The sequence below is a fragment of the Diadema antillarum genome, unplaced genomic scaffold (assembly GCF_040938485.1).
Source record: "Diadema antillarum isolate AM-2024a unplaced genomic scaffold, OU_Dant_1.0 seq00000464_RagTag, whole genome shotgun sequence".
NCBI lineage: Eukaryota > Metazoa > Echinodermata > Echinoidea > Diadematoida > Diadematidae > Diadema > Diadema antillarum.
The window spans coordinates 115,907-140,204 of NW_027271435.1; the positions used below are offsets into that span (position 1 = coordinate 115,907).

The following is a 24,298-nucleotide window of genomic DNA, read 5'->3' on the forward strand; positions in this document are numbered from 1 at the left end:
CTCAAAACTTGCAATTCGAACCCTCTGGAGGTTGTGCCATGTTTTCAGGGGTATTGGAGTCCCGCGAAACATGGCATAACTTTTTTCATTCATCTTTTCTTTTTCTTTTTTGACAAGATAAATTCAAACAAGCAGGCAGTTTGATAGAATTCTGCAAAATGAATGAACAATTAAAATCAGACTGTTCTGTTCATCGCTAGTTGTCTTCACAGATAATTGAGCTTGACTTCTATTTTCTACACAGTCAATGAATACTTTATTCAGTGACCGCACGCTGCTTTTTAGCGAGTTCCATCCCATTAGTACCATCTTCAAAGAAGCTTTCGACAAGCTTTCTTGGTTAATGAGCTGGAAATTCCCACGTTGGAGAGATCTGCGGTGCACATTTTATCCCTCAGCAAATCTTTACTGAGGAGACATCACATTTCACTTTATAGTATAAAGTGAATTCCATATCATGTTTAGAGGGGGAATCCAGACTATTTAAAGTTAGTCTGAAAAAAAAAAAGTACACAGTAACAATTTGAAAATACATATGCCTAACGATTTCCCAACCTTGATTTTTGGGAAGTGATGCAAAAAGTAACAAATCCTATGGATGAGTGGGCCTACTGGGAAAATTCATCTCTAGAAGCAATGCTGTCAATACACATTTTATTTCAACCCTTTAAAGGACATTATAGTATGGAGACAGCCTTCACATTTTTTAACCTGTTGAAGAAAAATCCCAAGAGTACTCAGCTCCGTCCTCAATGAGTTAGGGGTCATAAATACATGTATATCACATTTTCAGTTATCTTTGAAATTCTTAAAATGAAGAATTATGAGAAAAATTATGTTTGGATATATTCACATGAATTCCCCTTCAGGGCAAGACATACATATTCCTACTCTTATCCAGACTCAACAATATCCTTTAACCATGACTTGAATGTTATATGGCAATGATACAGTGTATGTTTACATAATGAGCTGTAATGTTGGGCTGTGATGAGCAAGTTAGTTTTTCTTCTTCTTTTTTTTTTTGCAAAGCATCAGCCGCCTCCTCTTGTACTACCAATCAAACTCTTTTCCCACCTTACCCCATCCCATCCTTAGTTCTACCTCACAATGATTTGTTAACCAATTACTCCTACCTCTCAGATGAGAGCTGGGAGGTGGAAAACTAGCCCCCCCCCCCCCCCCCCACCATGACAGGTAATAATTTCTCGAGCATGTGCTTCCCAACCAGGACGGTCATCACCAGAATGTTGTGAAAAGCCATTGCCGCCGATGATTCATCATTTTGGGCCCCAATGAGCCTTCTCCCAGTTATGTAGTCAGGGAGAACTCCGCGTTAACCCGTTGAGGACGAGTCCCGAGTATACTCGGGCAGGGGTCTATGGGAAATGTGTGTTGTAGCAAAATCAGCCCGTCCTCAACGGGTTACAGTTCTTTGCAAAGGAGGATTTTCCACACCCAGGAGTTTTTCAAGGGTCTCACAATTCAGACAGATGCTTCTGTTTCCAAATGCATCCAACGATGCAATTTTTCATCGGAAGACAAATTATACCATCTCCTCACCATACTCTTTCTTTCTTGCTCTCTTTTTCTTTACCTCACTCTCTCTTTAATGCCCAAATTTATTGCCCATCATAAAAATCTAAGGGCCTATCTCCTGGGAAACAGCAGAAAATTTTACAGTGAGAAAACATGGCGGACTGAGGGATAAGTATTAGTTATGCAAGAAATTTGATGCAACAAGTACATGTTACTTCACTGTGTGTCTGCTGTTTTCCCCAGCAGTATTGTTCTGTTTCTAATATTGTCCCCTCTCCTCCACCCTAACCTTCTTCTTTCATCTTGTGAGTTCCTCCTCCCCCTCCTCTAACACATCACAGCACAGAAGATGTATTGCATGGATATATGAAGAAGGTAAGCATTGTAGCTGAACAAAGGCCCCTTGAAGTTCTGAAGCGGGGGATGCAGTCATACTAAGCATTCCCCGAAAATTAAAGGCACAGTGTGATACCGCATCCATCCCTGTTGGAGGGAGAGTTAGCCTCACTTCAAGGATCCATTTGCTGGCTTTTATATTTATCTCTGTGTAACCCATGAAAATTCTTGCTACATTTTGTCTTCACAACATTTGAGTCCATCAGGAGGAAACTGGCAGCTAATCTTAAATTTATGTAATTTCAATCCAGGTTTCCTGCAATTGTCTGCTTGGAACCTACATGTACAATACAGATTAAAGTTGCAAGGAAGATGGATTTATACATTGTAATACATCACAATAAAATAACAAAAAAAGTAAAACAAAATTGTACACACAATCACATACACACACTGACATTCACATACAAAAATGGCCAAATCACAGGAAAAGAGGCATGAACCTATAAGTGAAGATGATCTCGGGGCAAAAACTCAGGCCCTGTTCTCAACCAGTCAGCAGGTTGATGAGAGATGAATTGAATAGGTTCTGATCTCTCCCTCACTTGATAGAGAACCTGCTCCAACCCATCTCCTGATCAGCATCCAAATTTGGCAAGACAATTGTACCATACACAGCTAGTTTTTGGATTCCAGACTTTTCTTCTTCACAACACTACAGGTACATTGTACCCCACTCCTGTGCCACTGACCACAGCAATAAAGAGTGCTGATAAGGTGAAGGAAAGTTTGCCACTCCCTGATGACAAATCTGACACAGATCTTTTGTTTTTGTTCACTCAAGGATGTACAACTGTCATCATTTGTGAAAACAGAACTCTCCCATCATTTTCCTGGTTATACATGTAGTTCTTTTGACAATGTCCAAAAAAATAAAGAAAAATAACATTGTTGGACATAAAACACAATACATGTAGGCCAATATGAATATTGTGAATTATTACTATTGTCATTATCATTATTACATTTAGGGCTGCATTATCTGAATTCCATATAATATCATTAAAAATAATGCAAAGAGGAATGACAATAGTAAAATGATTATGTGTGCACTTGAAAATATGAAAAAACATGAGTATTAATCTTATAATACAAATGGACAATGTAGCTAGTAGTGGGTGATAGCATCACGGTGAGAAACTGGTACATCGGCAGGTATATTGAATTGGGAAAGTAACTTCTGCACAAACACACTAATATAAAAAAAAGAAACTTTAACTGACACACTTTTACATCTAGTGTAAATGCAATGAATTTATATGATAAATTGATTTCCATTCAAACATAGAGAGAAAGAGGGAGAGTTCACTAATTCTAAACTACATTTGAGATTGGAGAAGACTGTAATTTCACTCAAACCACAAAAATACCTACAAAATGAAAACTATTGGTCAGTTGACATGTGATCATAAACTGTAGTAGTCTTCTCATCCAGTATTATGACTTCACATAAACTTTAAAAATTCATAACTTTTGTCCAATTTTCCTAAAAATTTCACTGATCAAATTTGTTCTACTAATATTGCTGCATTCATTCAATCCACATGTACATTGTATATTCAGATGAACTTTCCCTTTAAGTATGTTTATTAAGGGTAGACAATGGCGGGGGAATAGGTACATGTATAATACTTTCTTTTTTCCCTCTCTCTCGTTTAGGCCTTGAATAAAGATGCCCCCCATCTGGCTACAAATTGCCATCCCTTACTGCATACCATTACCACTAATTAATGACAGGTCATAGCACAAATTTGACTGATCTTCAAACATTTTGACCATAAATTCCCCCTTTCAAATGAGAGAGTTCTCATATCGATATACGACATATTGATACATTGTATATAATATGTATGGATATAGGACTTTTTTTTTGCGTCTGAATGCCTGCACATCGTACGTCGTTTCAATATCCCCATAGGATGTTTTTCAAAACAATGTTCTGAGCATCGTTTTCAAACGATTATCCTTTATCCATACAATATTTTTTTCATATAAAAGCTCTCATATTCGTAAATTGTACAAAGTAGGCGAGGCATATTCGCAATGCATGCTTTAGGGCCCGACCTCTACTACAGATGAGTCCAGCGCAAAGAATAAACACGAAATGCAAACCCTGCGCAAAGTTCATACTGCACAATCAAAAGGCTCAAACATATTTGTGAGTTTCCCATGAAAGTTCAACTGAGCGCAAGGTCTGAATGCTCCAATATGATTATCAGATGACGGGACGTTGTGTCTGAATGGACTAGAAACCAAAACGTCATATATCCCTATGTAGTCTGATACACCATAAGTAGGTGCGTCTGAAAGCGCTAAATACGAGAAAATGTTGTATAAGTCCATTTTTCTCTCCCTCTTCGGAATATATTGATATATATCTCTCTCTTTCTCAATCTCTTCTCATCCTTTCCAATGGTCATTCTATAACTGTATAGCATATTTACAGAGCACTCTCATTATAACAAAGTTCTCAGGACCGGCAGTTTTCTTTCATTATATTGAAATTTCTAAAATTGAAGAGTAAAGTACGTAAAGATATAAGTATATAGAAGATAATTTTGGGACCTGAATTTTACTTCGCTGTAACAAGAATTTCGTTGTAACCGTGTTAATCATAGCAGGAGTGCACTGTGGTATTCCACTCTGAATGTGAGGCTACCATAGCATATTTGAATCTACATGTACACACTCCTGTTATTATTGCACGCCAATTTCGAATGGCAGCTCACCAGACACTCAACATGTGTGTATACAGTGTATGTGTAAACAGTCCATAATTAGACTTTTCCATTCAGGCATCATTTGCACTTGCAGCAAAGCCAGGACAAATATTCTGACGCGTGGTTTTCATTTGATTAATTTCAGTCCTTGCAATATAATGTATCATGATTTCATTCATTGCGTTTGCTGTATTCTAAGTATGGATTTCAGAATTTGGATCTCCAAGTTGAACACATTATGTATTATGGTTTGCCACTTCTGATGGTCAAATTGTTTTTGTTTTTTTTTTTGTTTGTTTTTTTTTTATTAGGTGGGGTTTTTTTTGGTCGGTTTGTTATTGGTTGTTCTTGGTTTTTTTTTTCAATCTTTGACATGACACTGATCACATCCCTGTGCACGTAATGACTTGTAATATGTCTTGATATGATTTTGTTACAAATTGCACACACACACAAATGTAAGGTAACTCACAAAATGTAAAATATTTATTTAATTCTTTCTTCACACAACCTACAATTTGTTAGTTGATCATTTATATTCCTACAAGATATCTGCAAATCTTCTTTGTACCACAAACATAATTGCACTTTATATCATAATTTTTCAGCTTTTTCAGCAGGGCATTTTTTGATAAAAAGGATTACTGATAGCAAGAGATTATTAAGCAGAGGGATGAAGGTTGAGGTGTGAGTTTTCTTCAATTGGTCTCCCTCTACAAATGAAATAAGTATTAAGATCACAACTGCTGAAGAAAACTCACACCTCAGGATTACTGATGTAGAGCATATCCCAGTAAAAGGATGCATGTTGCATAATACAATATCCACATCAAAAAATAAATAAAAATAAAGAAACTGTATTGTAATTTGTATTGAGCTCGATCACAATTATAATGTACTTACTATTGAATATCATTAATGCTACTTTGAAAACTAATCATGGACCCTCAAAGACATTTTTGAGTTTACAAAAGAAATAAAAGGAAGTTTCAACCTAATTTTAGATTGATGAGTACAAACTACAGCATATTCAGGGATTTTCAACATGTTCTTCCTTGTCTTTGAAAGTCATACAGCAATATAGGATTGGGAGCTCTGAGTTCAATAAGAATAATAAAAACAAAAACAATCTGACACATAGATAAACACAATAGATAAGAAGGACATGTTTTAGGACTGATACACCTGCTACGTGCGAAAGGAAGCATATATTCCAACCAACCTTTGGCCTACAAGTCTTGACTTTGGCACCTTTCCTTGAAACTTCGGCAGTGCGTGTAGCACGCCAGGGCAAAATGCAGGGCTGCGTGTGTAATTGTGCCTCACAGCGTTGTTTTCATAACACCCCTTAAATTGGCAACATCAAAAGACCTCATAGTCAAAAGGCATCCATGTTCACAACCAATCATCACACATTTCAAGGCTGCGGGGGCATGATTTCAACTGGAATGCAACTACAGGAAAGATTCATAAACACATTTTACAAAATATAGGGGCCTACACCACATACTTGTACATTTCGTACATTTGTACATGCACACACGCCCTGTACACATTTGTACACACACACAAACACACACACATACACATAAAAACATGCACACACATGGATACCATAAATCTCAATTTTGACATTGTATATATTTACACAGGATCTCTACTCCCCCCCCCCCCTCCCCCCTTTTTCCCAACCCCAAGGAATTGTATTTAGGCTAATCTGCAGAAACATTTCAAGTTCCACTCTCTGTCAATATTGATGCATATTTCTGTCACTACCTTTTAAGGATTTCTTAACTACAGGGGCATGCACTTTGTGCACGGGAGTCAAAAACTTTTGACAGGCATTGATAAACTATGTACATATGATATGCAAACATTTTATCTGAGGCAACAAACAAGAAATGAGCATACTTGTCATCGCAGAGAAAACTAACAAAACTACTGCAAGTCCAGTCTAAAAATGATACGGCCAAATTGATGAACAAAGATACGAGATTGCACCTGCAGTACAAAGCCATCATAAAATGCTCATTTTATGTCCACAGTTCTCTGGAAAATATATTTTCTATCTTTCTCTCTCTCTCTCTCTCTCTTTCTTCAGGGAGATTTTATATTAAATTGTGGGTATGTTGGTGTATTTATCCACATATATCATTAACCAGGGCACTAAATTCAACATTTTTTTTTTTAATCCGAAATTTTTCAGGCTGAAAAAAAGATGTAGTGACCCAATATTAATGGGAACATTAATCCATGCACTAAAAGCTTAAATGATTGACTGAGCCACCAAAAGATAACCTTTTTGAAAATTTGGTGGCGCAACATTAATTTCTAGTGACCCTGGGCCACTGGCCTGATGTGCCATCGGGCCATCACTACAGGTGTAATGTCAAGGCCTGCATATAAATGTATCTATCCACCAGCTTTCTTTACGTTCATCCACCCTGTGAAGATAACTACATGATTCCATATCTAGTGGAGATAATAATGCCACTTTCTTTACCTCTCCTTTATCACTATACTCTTCCCTCCCCATCTTTCCCTTTCTCCTGAGGTCTCACTGTAGGAAAAAGGCTCTCTAACAATTCTCAAGTGCTCTTGTGTTCTCTAGCACTCAGCTGAATTACAGTGAAGCATTACATGTAGGCCTATTCACACCCAAAGTTAACGGTTTTAAAAAATCTGAGTTTTGCACCACAATGCAAAAACTGATAATTCTTGCATGTTGACCCCCCCTCCCCACACACACACACACACACACACTCACAAATCTCTCACGACCATGATTCACATCACAACAGAGAAATCAGCCCCTCTGGACAGTTTTATTTTTTAGCCCTCACAATGATTAGCCTCGCACATAATGCAACTCACTACACTAGGCATAAAGGCATGCGCAATTATGAGGTTTACAATGCTTTGCTTACCATAACATCACACAAGTTTCTTGGCCACATGTGAACAGCAGTGAATAAAACTGATTTTTGCATCACAATCAAAACAAAAAAGCAATATAACTTGTATGTGAATGGGTGAGGTTTTGGTTGCTAATCCACCAACTGCTGAAAGCAGCTTGGGTGGCCACAGACATGTATCCACAGGGATTGACACTATCTTCTTCTTTCTGTTTTTTCTTGTTTGTCTGGGGGCCCATTCAGCTCGTTCGGGCCATTAACTTCTTTAAATCTAAAATTCTAGTGGTCCAAAAGCGATATTTAGTGGCCTGGAATAAAAGTAAAAGTAACAATCCATTTTGAATATTAGCTACTCAATCTGGTCACAAAAAGATAAATTCGGGGACCTGACATACATGTAAATGTTTAGTGGCCCCATTTTAGTGGCTGTCACTACAATGCTGAGCCCTGATGCACCTTTTCAATACATAATTTGTTTGTTTTCTTTCTTTTTTTTTCTTTCAAATGGGACAAAGCAGAATCATGCAGTATCACACCAATACCGATTGATTGTAATGAGTTATATTTCCTTTTTAACAAGCTGAAACAGTGCATGCAAGCAGATTTTCTGGCATGATTCCTTTACTTTTCAAAGAGAGATATGAAATTGGGAAATGAGAAAAAAAAGAAATCAATTCAAATCATTTTTCATTAAAATCCTTATTCCTGTAGATACCAGAAGAAAAATGACTGATGCACATTGTAGCTGGTAGGGCCTACAACATAGGCCTATTACAGTATACTGTAAAAGTGGATATTTTTGCGCAACTAATTTTTTTTGCGCTCGGCCTAGTAAGAAGGGTTTCGCACGTTTTTAATTCTGCTGAATCAAGACATTAACTACAGTACTAGAAGGAATGGCAAGCAAAAACATTTGCTTGCTTTTATTTTCACGCTGGTTTATGGTTGCGCAAAATTCATGCGCGAAAATTTCAACACTGTAAAAATTTCCACTTTTACAGTACTTACTGGATTGTGTTATTCACAAATTCCACTCCCTCTCCCTCTTTCCCTCCCACTCTCTCCCTCTCTCTCCTCATCTCTTTCCCTCTCATTCTTTTCCCCTCTGCCTTACAGTATTTCTTTCTTTTTTTCTCTCTCTCTCTATTCCTCTATAAACTGGAAGAGTACGCCAGTCCTGTAATTAGAGCCCATTTGGCATCTTCACCTGGGGCTGGACAATGCAGGATGTTCTCCCGTTCACACACCCACGTCCGACTCCAGAGGGGTATTAAAATTACCAGACTGGTTGACAGTTGGGGCCAAACTTGGCACTCACTTCTGAACGTTTCAATGGAACAAGCCGCCACCAAGAAATCAAATCAAGCCAATTCTTTCTATAGCGCGGCGCCCGGCTCACGCCTACCTTAAAAAACAGTCTCTAATTTGGGCGTTAGCTGCGCACCAAAATTCAATTGGTACGGTCTTCCTCACACTTCGAGGTGAGTACAGCAAACACTGGACTGGATGGTAATTTGATAATGATGCAATCTTTGGGAAGTTTGGGGGTTCACATGAACTCATTGCTCTTTCCCTACCAAAGAGATCTTTACAATTCATTTCATGCTACTCTACAGCTATTTTATATCAAAAACTAACAGCTCTCCTACTGTTACAAGGCTCTTCTTCAGATGCTGAATCTAAAGTTTATCAACTGCCCAATAAAGCCAGGTTTGTTTGTTTTGTTTTTTTCAAGCAATCATTCATACTTCCTTTTTTTCTCCCTAATAATTGCTAAAGTTATATCAAAATACGTTTGATATACCTCGTTTGACATAAAGCCAAGGCCCAACACTAATTTTTTTCCTTTCCTCTGGTGGGCCCGTTCAGGCTACTAAAAACTTTAAAACTGAAATATTCGCAGCACTGAAATTTTTGTGGCACGAAAAGAAATGCAGTCACCCTATTTGAATAACAGGAAATGCACAAATCCATTTTGAGTTTTAAGTGCCTGATCAGAACAACAAAAGAAAGGTTTTTTGGAAATCTGGGCCCCATTTTATAAAAGATGTGAGGATGTCAACTCTTACTGGACTGGCAACTTCCAATAGCAACAATCAATCAGGAAGCTTGATTCTTGTTGTTACCATGACAATTGCCATTCCAGCAAGAGTTGCTATTGGGCCCGTTCACACACAAGGGAAAAAGTGAGATTTAAAAATCGATTTTCTTATCGCGATCAAAATTTCGAAATTTTTTCCTGTGTGGACAGAAAAATTTCACTAATTTTCGCGATCCTAATCGCGATCCAACTCGCACTATTTGTGCGATTTTTCAGAATAATTGCAATTATTTTGCCAAGCATCATGTGTGTGATCGCGATCGAGATGCGGAAATCGGATTTTTAATCCCATCGTTCGTAGCGCGTAAACGTCAACATTGGGACCGCGGGGTCAGTCTTCGGTCATGCAAGTTTTGCACAGTCGCAATTTGGCCACTGATCGTTCTTTCCTTGCTGCGCAGTGCGATTTTTCCTTGTGTATGAACGGTCAACAAAAAAAAAATCGAAATTTGGAATGCTATTGTAATTTCGATTTTCGTTGTGTGTGCACGGGCCTATTGTATCAACTTTTTATGAAATGGGGCCTAGGTGGCCTGACATATATTTCTAGTAGCTTCAGGTCTCCGGGCCATCCGGGGCAACCACTAATGTGTAGGCCTGGAAGCCCTTCCAAAGTCTACACAATGCATCATAGCTGTATCTCTGTATTGACAATCTGTGATAGGAACTTTTAGAATGGACAATTCAACGTCTTTGATATTTCTTTCACTTTCTTTGTGTTGGCCTAATTACAGGTCACATTTGAAGTCCCAGGTAGATTTTTTTTTTTTTTTTTTTTTTTTTTGGGGGGGGGGGGGGACTGACAGAAGGTATTACAAGGAAACTGAAAGAAGCATTTCCATCAAGATTCTGATCCTTTCCAAAGAAAAGTGTTCATTTCATGCAAATTTAATGCACCAAAAGTGCAACATGTCAGATATCTTGAGACTTTGTCATCCAAATGAGGTAAAACAGGCTGATTTCTATCAAATTCCCAACACCCTTTGTACCACACTTTTAAGAGGTCCCAGGGTAGTGATTTCCACAGCCCTGGATCAAGCAGCCTAATGATATGTCTGCTCAGTCACAAGAATAGAGGACCAAAGTACAGAACAGCAGTTTACATTTTGCCAGCACTACTTTTCACTCAGCCTCCATTTTCCTTGGAATGGCTGTTTTGAGGGTTGCAAATGCCACAAATTCCAGAGGGTAACAGTCACTCCTGGTTCAGGAACCCCACTCACACTGAAAACATAATGCGGGTTTGTCCAATGGCTCACAAAACTTTTAAGAAAATTGTGATGAACCCCTTATAAGACAGTTTGCCACAACCAAGTATCTTAAGACAAACACACACCTCTATTTAAGGCATTTATTACCTCCACTGTGCACTGTGGATCTAACATTCATATCGCAACGTAATTCTGTGCAATTTAGTTTTTACTGATAGACAGACAGACTGGCCGAAGCTTCATCAGAATCAGGCACAAAATTAGATGCATACATGTAGTTATGGAATTTTGCAGTTTCACATGCTTTTTGTAAGCATACCAAATAGTGGCCTTGGTCATGATCACATCTATGCAAATTAGGTGACATGATGATATCATCAGTTTACAAACCTCCTTTATTAGGGATTGTGTACAAGTTCGTGGGTAAATGTAAAAATCATGTAAATATCATGCTTGATTCCCTTTTTTTATACTATAGGATATACAACTCTTTTCCCCTAAAGGTTGTGATTGCTAGGTTTACATTATACTGAAGTACAACCTACAAAAAATGGTGCAAGACTTTGGACCAAGTACGGAGAAATGGAATACGTGTGTAGATACCCTAGATGGTTCTGTACATTGTAGGGTGGTGCTCACTTCTCATCTTTAATACTGTATTTTCAAACGGTATGAAAGGACACAGGAGTGAAGGTAGTGCTTGAAAGAGTCAGAGAAGAAAAGAAAGGCTGCCTTGCTACTCCACAGAGCACTGGCTGCTTCTAGACAGTATGAAAGGGTCCAAGATAGTGCTTGAGTCAGAGAAAGGGGGAAAGGCTGCCTTGTTATACCACTTTCTGCTCCTCTGTCCAGGATCCATCAACACTGCCATCTGAGATTGTTCATTTTTGCTCCTGGAAAGGTAGGGCCTACTTTATTTCAGGAGGGTTCCCTCTAGATACCCCTGACTGCATTTCTGCACCTACAAATTGTAGCATCCATTCCTTACTCCAGCCAATGTGCGCTACATTTATCCAAGTTATCTACAGCTAACGATGTGCTAGCCAAAGAGGGAAACACACACACAAACACAGGCACACACACACACACACACACACACACACACACAAACATACTGAACTTGTAGCAAGGCAACAAGGCAACAAGGCAACGTCAAGCAATGTATTGCTCACAACGTTCTTTATAATGAAAGTTCAGTGATCATTTGACCTTTGACCTTGTCCAACTTTGACCAATAATCAAACTTGACTGGCATCTCTATGTGTAGATGATTTATGTGGTATGAGTTTTTGTGGTCATACACACAGCTCAAAGCTGTGGAAAGTTACTGACAGCACACAATATAGGGCCTACAGTGCATGACAGGAAAAGTTTATTCACCTGTTGACCTTTGACATTGTCAGAATTCACCCAAATCTGAACTTGACCAGCATCTTTAGGCGATGTCGGTACCTACAACCATGGTGTGAGTTTGGTGGATATACTTGTAGCTTTAACCTGTAGCATTAAAAGTTATTGAGCAGGTACACTGCAATACTGTGAGTATACATGAAGTGCTTACATCAGGACAAGTTCGTTGAAATTTTGACCTTTGACCTTGTCAGAATTCACTCACATTCAAACTTGACTGACATTTTTAGGTTAGGCCTACAGACTTGTACATTCCTGTGTTATCAGTATGTATAGTGGCTTTAGCTCAAAACTGTTGAAAGTTTAAGAGTACACAAAATTGTTGACAACACCGCTGATGCCATTCAGCCGCCGCTGCTGGCAACGACAGATAAGTGACGCCTGTACGTATGTCTCATTTCTGCTACACAGATGAGACGGGAATGAATCTGAGCTTCGAACATGTTGCAAATTCAACAGGATTTTCAAAAAAGCCCAATTATCTTTTGCAGACTCTGTATTTTAAACCTTGGAATTTACAGCCCTGGTTATGATAGTAGGTACATGTAGAAGTATTTTGAACCAATCTTGGTGGTCTTTGAATCTACCCTGTCCACCAACTCACATGACTACTGGACATTCCTAGCAAGGGTAATGGCTGGAAATGTCTTTAACATGAAAGAATGGTGACATTTGACCTTTGACCTACACCAATCATGTCAATGCAATTGACTGTGCATTTATTTAACTAATTTCCATACCAAATCAACTATTATGAAAACTGGACATTCCTAAATTAAGTTTAATGGCGCTCAATTTAAGTGATGCATCATTACAAATTCCTCACTCTCAGTACATTTGAAAGCACTTTTGGACAACTCCGAGGTGTAATGCTTCTGTGCTAACTTTTGGAGTGGAGGCCTTCAAAAAAAATCATATTATTTTAGTGTTAGTAAGCTAAAAATGACTATACCAGGTCTATTTTTGGGCAAGTTCAAGATAACGCGCGCGTTACGTATGGGACATTCAGAGACTTTTATGACCTGAAAAATAGTGTTAATGGCCTTTGATCATATTGAACTTTATCATGGTGATTGATATCTAGGAGAAGTATAATCATGTAAAAAATGGAGAAAAATGACCTTGACAATAATATTCTAGAAGAGAAAATATGTGCCGTTACGTATGGGACCAGAAAAATTTTGTTTTTTTGAACACTTTTTTTAACCTCAAAACTCTCTGAAAGTATTTCATTCTACAACTTGTAACTCGCTGTGATGAAAGTCACAACACTCAAGATTATCAGAGGTAAGTCTCAAGTCATGAGGCAAAAAGCTCTAATTACAGGTTCTAATTAAAGACGGACATGACGTGTTACGTATGGGACAGTTACGTATGGGACACTTTGTCCCCCATTTGTTTAGTGTGTGGAGAACCATGTCAATTGGTATTTTGCATAATTATTGAAGTAAAATCAGTTGAAACTACTCAATACTGATCCAGATTGTCAAGGGAACAATATTTCCCAGATATTTACCATCATGATCATATTTAATCATATTTTATAATTTTTATGACCAACCTGAGTATGCATGCCCTTTGTCCCCCATTCGTTTAGTGTGTGGAGAACCATATTTATGGGTATTTTGCATAATTTTTGTAGTAGAATTTGTTGAAATTACTCAAATAATGAACCAGATTGTCAAGGGAATCAATATCATCCAAATATTTACCATCATAATCATATTTAAACTTATTCTATATTTTTATGACCAACCTGAGTATGCATGCCCTGTATTTTTTATCAGGATAGTTACTAGTAAAAATTGAATAGTTAAGTGTTTACTTCCATTGATGAAGGGCAGTTTGCCATTCAGTTTCAATAAAAAACAAGAAATATTAATTTTAATAAATGCAATACCTGCTGCGTGGAACCCTAGTGATGGAGTAGATAAACAATATGATGTCTGTCTGGCAATTAGGTTGTTTAAATATGAGTCCCTCCTCAGTATGTATACCCATGATTTTTGTTGTGGCTTCTACTAAAAACTGAATAACTGAGATATCCAGAAACATGGTGTCCTAATAAAATAATTTTTCATTAGGACCACTTCATTTTACTTTGTATTTGTTTGTTTTTTGATACCTCATCCATTGCAAATTGGATCTTCATCAAATAAACTTTGAATTTCTCTAGTCTTAGAATTGTATGCTCTTTGATAATTCATATAAGGGGCTCCCAATCATCTTGTAAAACATTGAAACTGAATCCCCATTTCTACGAAAACTATACTATCCCTTTAATGCTGATCTTCATCGTGTATTTGGGCATCTCCCCCTCCCCCTTTCTGAAAATTGTTTAGTCAAGTACTAGTATTGTTTCAATTCAAAAGTAGCTGCAAAGTTGGGATGCTTTCTGCAGGATGATGAACGATTTGTGTACTGAGAGACCTTCCCAGCTAGCTACATGCATTCACATGCAATATGTATGAGGATGTCCCATACGTAACGCATTTTTCCCATACGTAACATTATTTAATTGCTTGATAAAAAATATATCTTTTACAATTTTTTCTTCTTTCTGTGGTATTTAACTTCTTTAAACAATAAATTAGAACTTCCTAGAAGGGCATTCAAATAACCTTAACAATTTCAGAAAAAACGTAAAAAAATGACCTCAATTTGTTACGTATGGGACATCTCATGATAGGACATGAGCTAATTTGCATAATCATTTGCATAATCCCTAAATTTTCATACCAAGTTAAACTATTTGATGAACTTCTTATGTCCACATATTGATCAAATATAATTTGCTTTCCTTTGAATAAATATGAATTTTTATAAATGTCCCATACGTAACGCTGTATTTCACATTTATGCAAATGAAGCCCTTGAAATTTGCATAAATTTGCATATTATCGTATTTTCCTCCCTGGAAATCAGAACTTCAACTCATAAGCTTCAAAATGATACCAAACATGTCAATATTCAGCAAAGATGAAATTTTGCCTTCTGAGGGGACCTTATCTTGGACTTGCCCTTTTCCATCCATGATGTACATGTACAACATGTAATAGCCTCACAATATCAAGAGTGAATGTTGAGAAAATAATAAAATAAAATAAAATGATATGAAATAATATGATATGAAAAAAAAATTACAAATGAAAGAAATGGAATAAAACAAAATGAAATGAAATGAAATGAAATGAAATGAAATGAAATGAAATGCTACTAAAATGACTGTTGTGCATCTGGAAAGATCATAAGACACCAATGCTAGCCTGCTAAAACCATCATCGACTGAAAACTGGAAGATGATACAAACATGAAAATGTCACTGTAGTTGTAAATATCAATGCTACACACACCAACAATTGTATATAAACCAAGCAATGAAAATATTTCATTTAGTATTTTCTACTCATTCCAATACAACTCAATCAGATATCTCATAAAACTCCCTTCATATTCCTTATTCTGTCTCCCTCTCTGTCTTTTCTTTTATAATATCATGTTGTTTAGAACTTTGCAAGATACTTAGAGATCAGATATTCAGCATTAAAACTGGTGACTTGATGTAAAGATCCATATTCTTTATTTCTCTTTGTCTCATGACATCTGCTATTTCTAGATACACACACATTAGATACAAACACAACCAAAAAATAAAAAATACAATCAGAGAGAAAGGAAGAGGGGAAGACAAATCGATACAAAGAAAATGATGTTGTTGAAATCTGCCCAAACGATGTGTACAGTAGGTACCTACACCCTAATCCTGTTGTTATCTTTTTACAGGCAGTGTAATGTAATCAGGAAGTATTTAGAGCCTGGTAACACTCAATTGCTTCCTTTTCGGAAGTTTACTGCAAGCTCTGACTGCAAAGGAAAGACTGAGCATGGAGTGTGCAACGCTTTCGTCTAGTCTTGTCCAAGGCCTGCCAAGTTTTGGTCTTTTCACTTGGAAATGCTCTTGATCGTGATATCTCTATGAGGTCCTCATTGTTCTTGTGAAATTGATTTGACTCTGACACAACAAGCAGCAAGGCACATTTTGTTTTTAAAGGACAAGTCCACATTTATACATGTGGATTGAGTGAATGCTGCAATATTAGTAGAACACATCAGTGAAAGTTTGGGGAAAATTGGACAATCCGTTCAAAAGTTATGAATTTTTAAAGTATCTGCGGTAGTCACTGCTGGATGAGAAGACTACTACAGTGTATGATGTCATTTATACCAGTACAAATGTGTAGGCCTACAACCATGTAAAGAAAATAAAAAGAGAATTTCATAAAACCACTTTTTGAATAAAGTGCATGTTTCTTCGACTTGTTACTGACATATGTTAAGGGTAATATTATTCCTCCTGCCTTCTGAAAGAGAGAAGTCAAGTGTTCTTTTGTTATGCGAGAAAAGTGAAAATATGTTGAATTTTCTTTATTCTTTCTTTATATCGTTGTACTCATGTGACATCACAAGCTATAGTAGTCTTCTCATCCAACCTTGAGTGAGCAGAAACTTCAAAAATTAATAACTTTTGAATGGATTGTCCGATTTTCCTCAAACTCTCAATGATGTGCTCTACTAATATTGCTGCATTCACTCAACCCACATGTCTATGAAGGTGAACTTGTCCTTTAATTTCAGTTTCAATTCAGATCAGTCTAAATCAGTTGATAAAATAATGAAAATGTGTTTCCATCGAATGAACTATTAATACACCAATAAACACAAACAGTTCAGAAAGTCACATTGCAAAGATACATCAGACTGGCAATCGGACAACATTACTGTAATTGCATACAATATCACCAATTACAATTTGTACCTGTAACAGGGATTACAGTACAGCTAGGAATATCAAGAACAAAGTAAGCTATGAGCAAGAGTCACATTTTTTTCCTTTTGGCTTAACTCTTTTTTTTTCTACAATTTCCATGATTAACCTTTTTAACTTTACTTTTTGTTGGCTATCAAAGTGATTTGACATGAAATCAGCTCTCTGTTCAAAAAAAAAAAGTGCATTTTCATGTCAAGATGATAGCAATGTTTTACAGGGGGGGGGGGGGGGAGAGAAAAAGGTCACAAGATAAAGGAATACAGATTTCCTGAAAAAAGCCCTCGAATTCCACATCACCAGGGTTGAAGAAGATGTGATCCTGAAAATTGACTCATGGAGAGTCCAGAGCAAGCTGCCATTTGTGAGCGGCATGTTTCAGCAGGTAAAAAGGGACTTAACAAGGATGGATTTTAACTGAATATTGTGTGCACGTCTGCGTCAGATGCAATGTACCCTCATTGCTTAAAACAACAGTCCCAATCAAATTGTGATATATTTTATTCAATTCCGATGAAAGAGCACCACAGTCAAATGAACTGCATGAGAGCTGAGCTTTCTTCTCATCCTACGGGATGACTGTCCATATTACATCCCTATACACACGAAGATACACTGTGTTACATCATTCCTGTCTACTTAATGATGTAGGGCCTATATTGTCATAGTATTAGTCATCTATTCTGTGCGGAGCGTAGTGCCTTCTCTAGAAGGCTTCATGGGACCGTTTTCCATGTCCAGTTGACTTTCAGGCAAGTACACAATGGGACCTTTTCAATATTAAAGCTAGTTCAAAGTAACATTCAAGTTGTGAAGTTAGCAAGTCCTCTCAGGAGTACTAATATGCATCTGGGCAAATGGAAAGCTTTGGTAACAAAATAGGGATTAGGGGGATTAGGATAATCACTGTTCATTGACAATTAGTTTCCAGACACCTGCATCCATTTGCAAAAAAAAGCATTCTAACACACCTGCACACTAGTAAATTACAATTGTATACAGCACAGTAAGGAATATAGGCCTACGAATGATCTGACATTGCCTCTGTCTTGTTTTTCTTCATCATAATTATAGTAGGTGGAAACACCAAAATTCTTAAGTTCGAATGCAACCTTTTTTGGGGGGAGGGGGGGGGGGGATTGCATTGCATCATGGCAGTGTGATACATCACATTTACAGGCACAGGGTGCAAGGGCCATCACTGTCAAACATGTCTTGCAGTAGAATCAGCTAAAAACTTTTGTTGAGATCATTTTAGTACATGTGTTGACGATTTTGCAGGAAAGGCAAATTTTGACAAAGAGGTTGAAGGTCACATATTTTTTATATTCCATCATTCCAATTACCAAATGTGCAGGTTATAGAATATCTTTGGACATAAAAATTTATCTCATTCATTTTAGAAGGGCATTACATAGCTCAGTTTATTAAGACACTTTTGAGGAGCCATAAAAGTGAATTGTACATCTGATCCTACTTGGCAATGCTGTTAGTCCTTCACACCTACCAGCATTCTATAATTTCTGTGCGACATCTGAGAGCCCCTCTATACATTGTAAAGCAATTTTCATCTTAGTGTTTCTTTGATACCTAACAAATGCAGCTACATTGTAGAAACACACACTGATCTTTTAAAATACCAAATCTGTAGTTTTCCATCACTGCACATGAATAATTCTTCTTTTGATACTACATTATTGTACAACTACTATGTATTTGCATGGACTTCACCAATTACAAGTTCACTACACAGGGTCATTTTCCTTTCGCTGTACACAGTTGGTGACTCCGCCATTTGCAGATTTTCAGTGCATCAAAGTGGCTTTATTGATGCAAAGTGCATTTAGATTGACTTCATTCTTGAAATGTCACATGGTTCAAATTTTCTAAAACAAGACACCTTTTCCCAAGACTATGTCCAGAAACACTGGGGATACACAGATGGTGGATTTCACCCCTTTTATACACAACGACCAGCTGAGGTACATGTACCGTATATAATGTACATGTCTGTAGCTCTTGGGGAAAATGAACCACATGTCAGGGAAGAAGCAGTTTATCTGTTACAAAGTACCTATTATGGTACAGTAGACTCGGACCATTATACGGAAGTCCTCAGGACCGGCAGTTTTCTTTTGTTATATCGAAATTTTGTTATAACAAAACAAATAAACAATAAAAATACATAGAGCAGATAATGCTGTGGCCTGAATTTTTGTACTTTGTTGTAACCGGAATTTTGTTATACCCATGTTTGTTATAACGGGAATGCACTGTAATAGATAGTTCACTTGGGCCTATCCAGGCTGTACAAAGTTGTACTAAAAGATGCTGTCCGTAATATAACACTGTCCAATGTCAATCAGTGCTACACATAAAATTACCAAATAACAGTCATTACTTGTTTTATAAGTTCTACAATGAGATGACTAACACATTGATCAGTCAGTGATTGCTTTTTATCATGTGATAGCAGACCAGTGATGTTCTCTCAGAGTCTCACTCATGGGTAGAACATTCTTTAGGATGTTTTTCAATGGGAACAAATGACACACAAGGAAAGCAGGGCATTACAAATTGTATGGGTGAGAGGGCATTAGTGGAGATGCAGCACACTCAAGGGTATTTACAATGCACATGGCACAGCCAAGTGCATGTTGCACAACATTGTGCATACCCAAGAGTGATGTGCATCTCCACTAGAATCACACACTTCAACCTGTGCATTATTTATAGATCTATAGTATGTTATAATTAAAATGGTTCTATGGATTATTTTCATTTACCTTCATGGGTACACATCAGTCAGCTACATTCATGAGGAACTTTTTAAGAAACCAAGATGTCCAAAGGAATGTTCCAAACAAACTAAAACAGAACTTGGAACTTGTTTTTTAAATGGTACATACTGTACATCAAGTGATTGAGGGTGTGCATGCAACTGATGGAGTGCGCACTGCTTAAAGGTCCTGTTTACCTTTGGGAGCAGTGATTTTGAAAATGTTCAAGATATCACATTTGATACATATGTGTAGGTCAGTTGTATCAGAAAATATCCTAACATATAAATTTTTGCAATAAAGCCTGAAATATGAGGAAATATTACTATTTTTCTTAGTAAACCATAACTGTAGACGGTTTAATCTGGAAACATTTTTATTATAATTATTGTTCACATTTTGTATATTTAAACAATACTTAACATCAATTCTGCTGGTTCAATTTTTTTGCATTGGTTGTTTCTATTCCTAACTCACATTTTAGAACTATTTTGAAGCACTAATGCTGGGTTTATGTTTCATCTGCAAATGGTAAATTATGTCTTTAAGTACATATATTGTAATTTGTATGCAATTGTGATGTCAGTGAGTAAGACAATGGCAAGCCACAGTCTATGTCCCCCCCCCCCCCCCCGACTATTTTTCTTTTTTCTATACCACTCAATACTACCCTACCACCTTTGTTAGCTACATAATGTAACAAGTATGCTCAGATGCAAGAACACACATTTGGCAAGTGGTGGGGTATTGGGGGGGGGGGGCATACAGAAGTGTTGTACCCAATATTTAACAAGAAGAAAAGGGTCTTAAGTCTGTTCCTGGCAACAGCTGTGCAGCTACAGTAGTTACACCAGAAGCAGAGGAGAATTCTCAACACATATAATTTGTTATTTCTTGCCATTTGTAATTGGCAAATGGGAAATGGTTTTTGAACACACCAAATATCACACATGGGACTACAAGTTGTACATGTAGTGTACGTAGCAAATCCATTCATTACCTCCCTGTGTGCCTGCATGGACATCACTGTGCAAAACATTTTATAAACTGGTCAATTGAAGCCAGCCCATTTAATTTCAATGTACTTGCTACACCAGCTGCCTTCTGAAAATAGATTGTGACTTCAACTTGAACATTTTATACTGTAATTGGAATCCATTTTGTTCATGAGTGATGTTTCAGACAAGTTGGGCTCTGACTTCTAAACAAAATTGCTACAAATGGATAAATAAATGCATTATATGAATACATGAATAAATAAATCAATTCATGAATAGGTTGATGAAAAGAAAAAAAAATGAAAAACGAAAATGATTGCATAACTTGATGCATCCATGTTCTACCTTCTACTGTACTAGATCATAGAAGACAGCAATATTATGAATTTGATTGAATGTGAATAGTTTAAATGCTAGAATTGATAGTAAATCCATTTTCATCAACTCAAGATACCGGTATTTGATATTGAAGCTGCTGAAAAACAAAAAATAATTGAAACATGTGATAATTTCAAAATCTTCAAAAAAAAGTTATTTAACAATTGCAATAGTACCATAAAAATATAAATCAACTTTCTCTAGGAGTTTGATGACCTAGCTTGCAAAATTTGAAAATGGTGTTCATCGTTTTTTGTGTGTTTTTGTTTCAATGTTTCATTCAAATTCTTCAAATTTGATTGTGTATGATGTCCCATATGAAGCCTAATTCACCATATTTTGTTCAGAATACCAGTGACTGAGAGGTCGTAACCACTGTGTAGTTCTGATAGTGTAGTAAACAGTCTGTAGGATCAAGGTTTGCTAAATCTAGACGTGTTACACGGATTGTTTACTTCAGTGCTTGGTCTACTATTGTAATTATAATAATAGTTTGTATTTTCTTTGAAAAAAAAATACAATGTAGTAGCATTTCCTGTATTAACCCTTATATGGATCTAACACGCAATCGCTCAAAATAGTCATCAGGATCATTCATACACAAACACAGTAGGAACCTTACTGAAACCCAAAAATATGTCATCTTCTAAAAAATTTAATCCTCCTTGGAAGCAAATTAATCTGTGTCCACACCACACTGACACTTAATTATGCCTGGACGTGCTGATGCTAATGACAGCGATGTCCGGTTAACATTCTGAAGATTCTGAAGATTCCGTGATATTATTAGTGTAGTCGTCGTAGGCCGACGTACCACTACTAGTACTACGTGTATCGGTAGTATACATAGTATGAACAAGCAATTTCAGCGGCTTGCCACCGTGTTGGACACCTATCACACGGGAGCACGTACGGGGCATTGATGGGAGTGGATCCCGATGGCGGATACCACAAAAACATTCATCAATGTATGGCCAAAATATTACGGGGTACTGGTTTTCTTACCTATGGCCCCAGAAGATGTAGATTCTGCCCCACTGGTGACGGAGCTCGCTGCGTCATCCGAACTCATCTTGGGTTGAATTTAGTCCAAATTACATCCCAGTGATGGATAGTTTCATGTGGCCATTTTCGCATCGTTTACAAATCCATTCAACGACAATAAACATGGGCCAACTTGGACTGCTGCACCGTATGCAGCCATTGACAAAGTACAGGGTTTTAGGGGGGAAAACGCATCAATAGATGGCGCTGGTTTCATTGGTAGTTTGACTCATCATACGACACGGTCACTGTGTTGGAGAGAGAAGCGCTGCAGCTGCAGCTGCAGGTACTGTATCCCATCGGATTTTAGTTTACGAGATGATTGTGGGCCTAGTTTACCCCGCCCTGCCCAGGAACAATTGTATAAACCCCATAATCCCATACGAAGTGTAAATAGGAACCTAACAACATATCAAACACCCACTGTGTTGATTTATCCTTCTACATGAACGTGTGTTTATTCGCTTGTTTTTGTTTTTGTGTTTGTTAAGTCGTTTTTATGAGGATGAGATTTCAATTGCATTATATGGATATAGCCAAAAATAGTTATTAATCAGACTAAAGTCTCAGGTTAACTTTCCATTCAATCAATCAATCATTCATTCATTCATTCGTTCATCTATTTGTTTATTCATTCATTCATTCACTGATCATTCATTTCACGGAATTTCACCTGAGATATAAAGATGAACATGCACATGAAACACATACGTAAAAAACAATCAGATTTATTTGAACAATGATTGAGGATGTCTGCGTTTTTGTGAAGAAGACCTCATAAATAATAAAATATGGAAAATAAAACAAAGAAGAAATAGTCCTATACTGATCATACACTGTGGTGAATTTCATCGGGAGCTGGTCAAGCTAAAGTCTTGGGAAAGAAGTCGTTTTTCTACACTGTGCACTCCCGTTTTAATGAACAGTGGACGTTATAACGAAATTCTCCTTGCAAGGAAGTAAAACTTCAGGTCCCAAAGTGATAATCTATGCATCTTCGTTTGGATATAACCACAAAAAGCCGCCCGTCCCAAGGATTTCGTTATAACGGGGGTCGCCCGTATACACAAGAGCTCACAAGCTGATAGGCTTGTACGTAGGCTACAACTGTATAGGTGTTTTAAGTGCACGCAACAATTATTATAACGAAAGATGATTTTTAGCATTTAGGTCGACATTTTCTACAAGTATCAGTGGAAAGAATTCTCGCAGCAATCATAGGATTGTTTAAATGAGCAGGAAAGGAATTGAAAAGACCTCGACCTTCAAAAAACATGCGAGTTGAGAGAAGGGAGCAATATTAAAATAGCACATCAGTGAAAGATTGGGGAAAATAAGACAATCCGTTCAAAAGTTTTGAATTTTGCAGTTCCAGAGCCGCGATCTTTGGATAAAAAGACTACTGCTTGGGATGTCACAATTTAATGATTATGTGTAGAACGATATCGAGGAAAATTTAACATATTTGCACTTTTTTGAATAAAAAAGAGCACTTGACTTGCCTCTTTCAGAAGGCAGGGGGAATACCCTTAATCAACTTACGTGAGTCAGGGAAATGTGTAGGCCTAGTTTTCTTTCCAAAAAAAAAAAATTGTCAAACTCCTTATCGTTTTACGCATATGTACGCTTGTGTCATTATAAACAGTACTGCATTAATAGTTAGTGCCTTCTCATCCAGGAGTGACAGCGCAGATACTTAAAAAAGATAGTAACTTTGATTTCACAAAGTACACTGCAAACGCAAATATGCATTTTTCTTAATGTAAAAGAAATCTTCTGCTCATGTACAGTTTTTTAGATTTTTCAAAGTGCCGTCTTGTGTTTATCCAAGTTGATGGGCGTCGGCGGTGATGATGAGATCATGCTTCCATGAAGGCAGGCGAAATGTCACATTTACTTCTTACATTACTTCTTTCTCATTCTCTCATTCCTCCCTTCTGTGATTTCTCTTTGTATAGCCAGGAAGGTTTACGTATACACA

At 37.2% G+C, this 24,298-nt stretch overlaps 1 protein-coding gene across 1 annotated transcript in view; it reads right to left on the reverse strand.

Moving 5' to 3' along the window:
- The window catches only part of LOC139733249 (kalirin-like), a gene marked incomplete at its 3' end in the record, with an annotated part of 136,719 nt that extends 114,324 nt beyond the window's left edge, over nt 1-22,395 (reverse strand). Inside the window, exon 1 of the mRNA XM_071644089.1 lies at nt 22,279-22,395. Within this exon, the coding sequence (XP_071500190.1) occupies nt 22,279-22,345 (67 nt within the window). The remainder of the gene's footprint in view (nt 1-22,278) is intronic.
- Nucleotides 22,396-24,298: the final 1,903 nt, after the last annotated feature.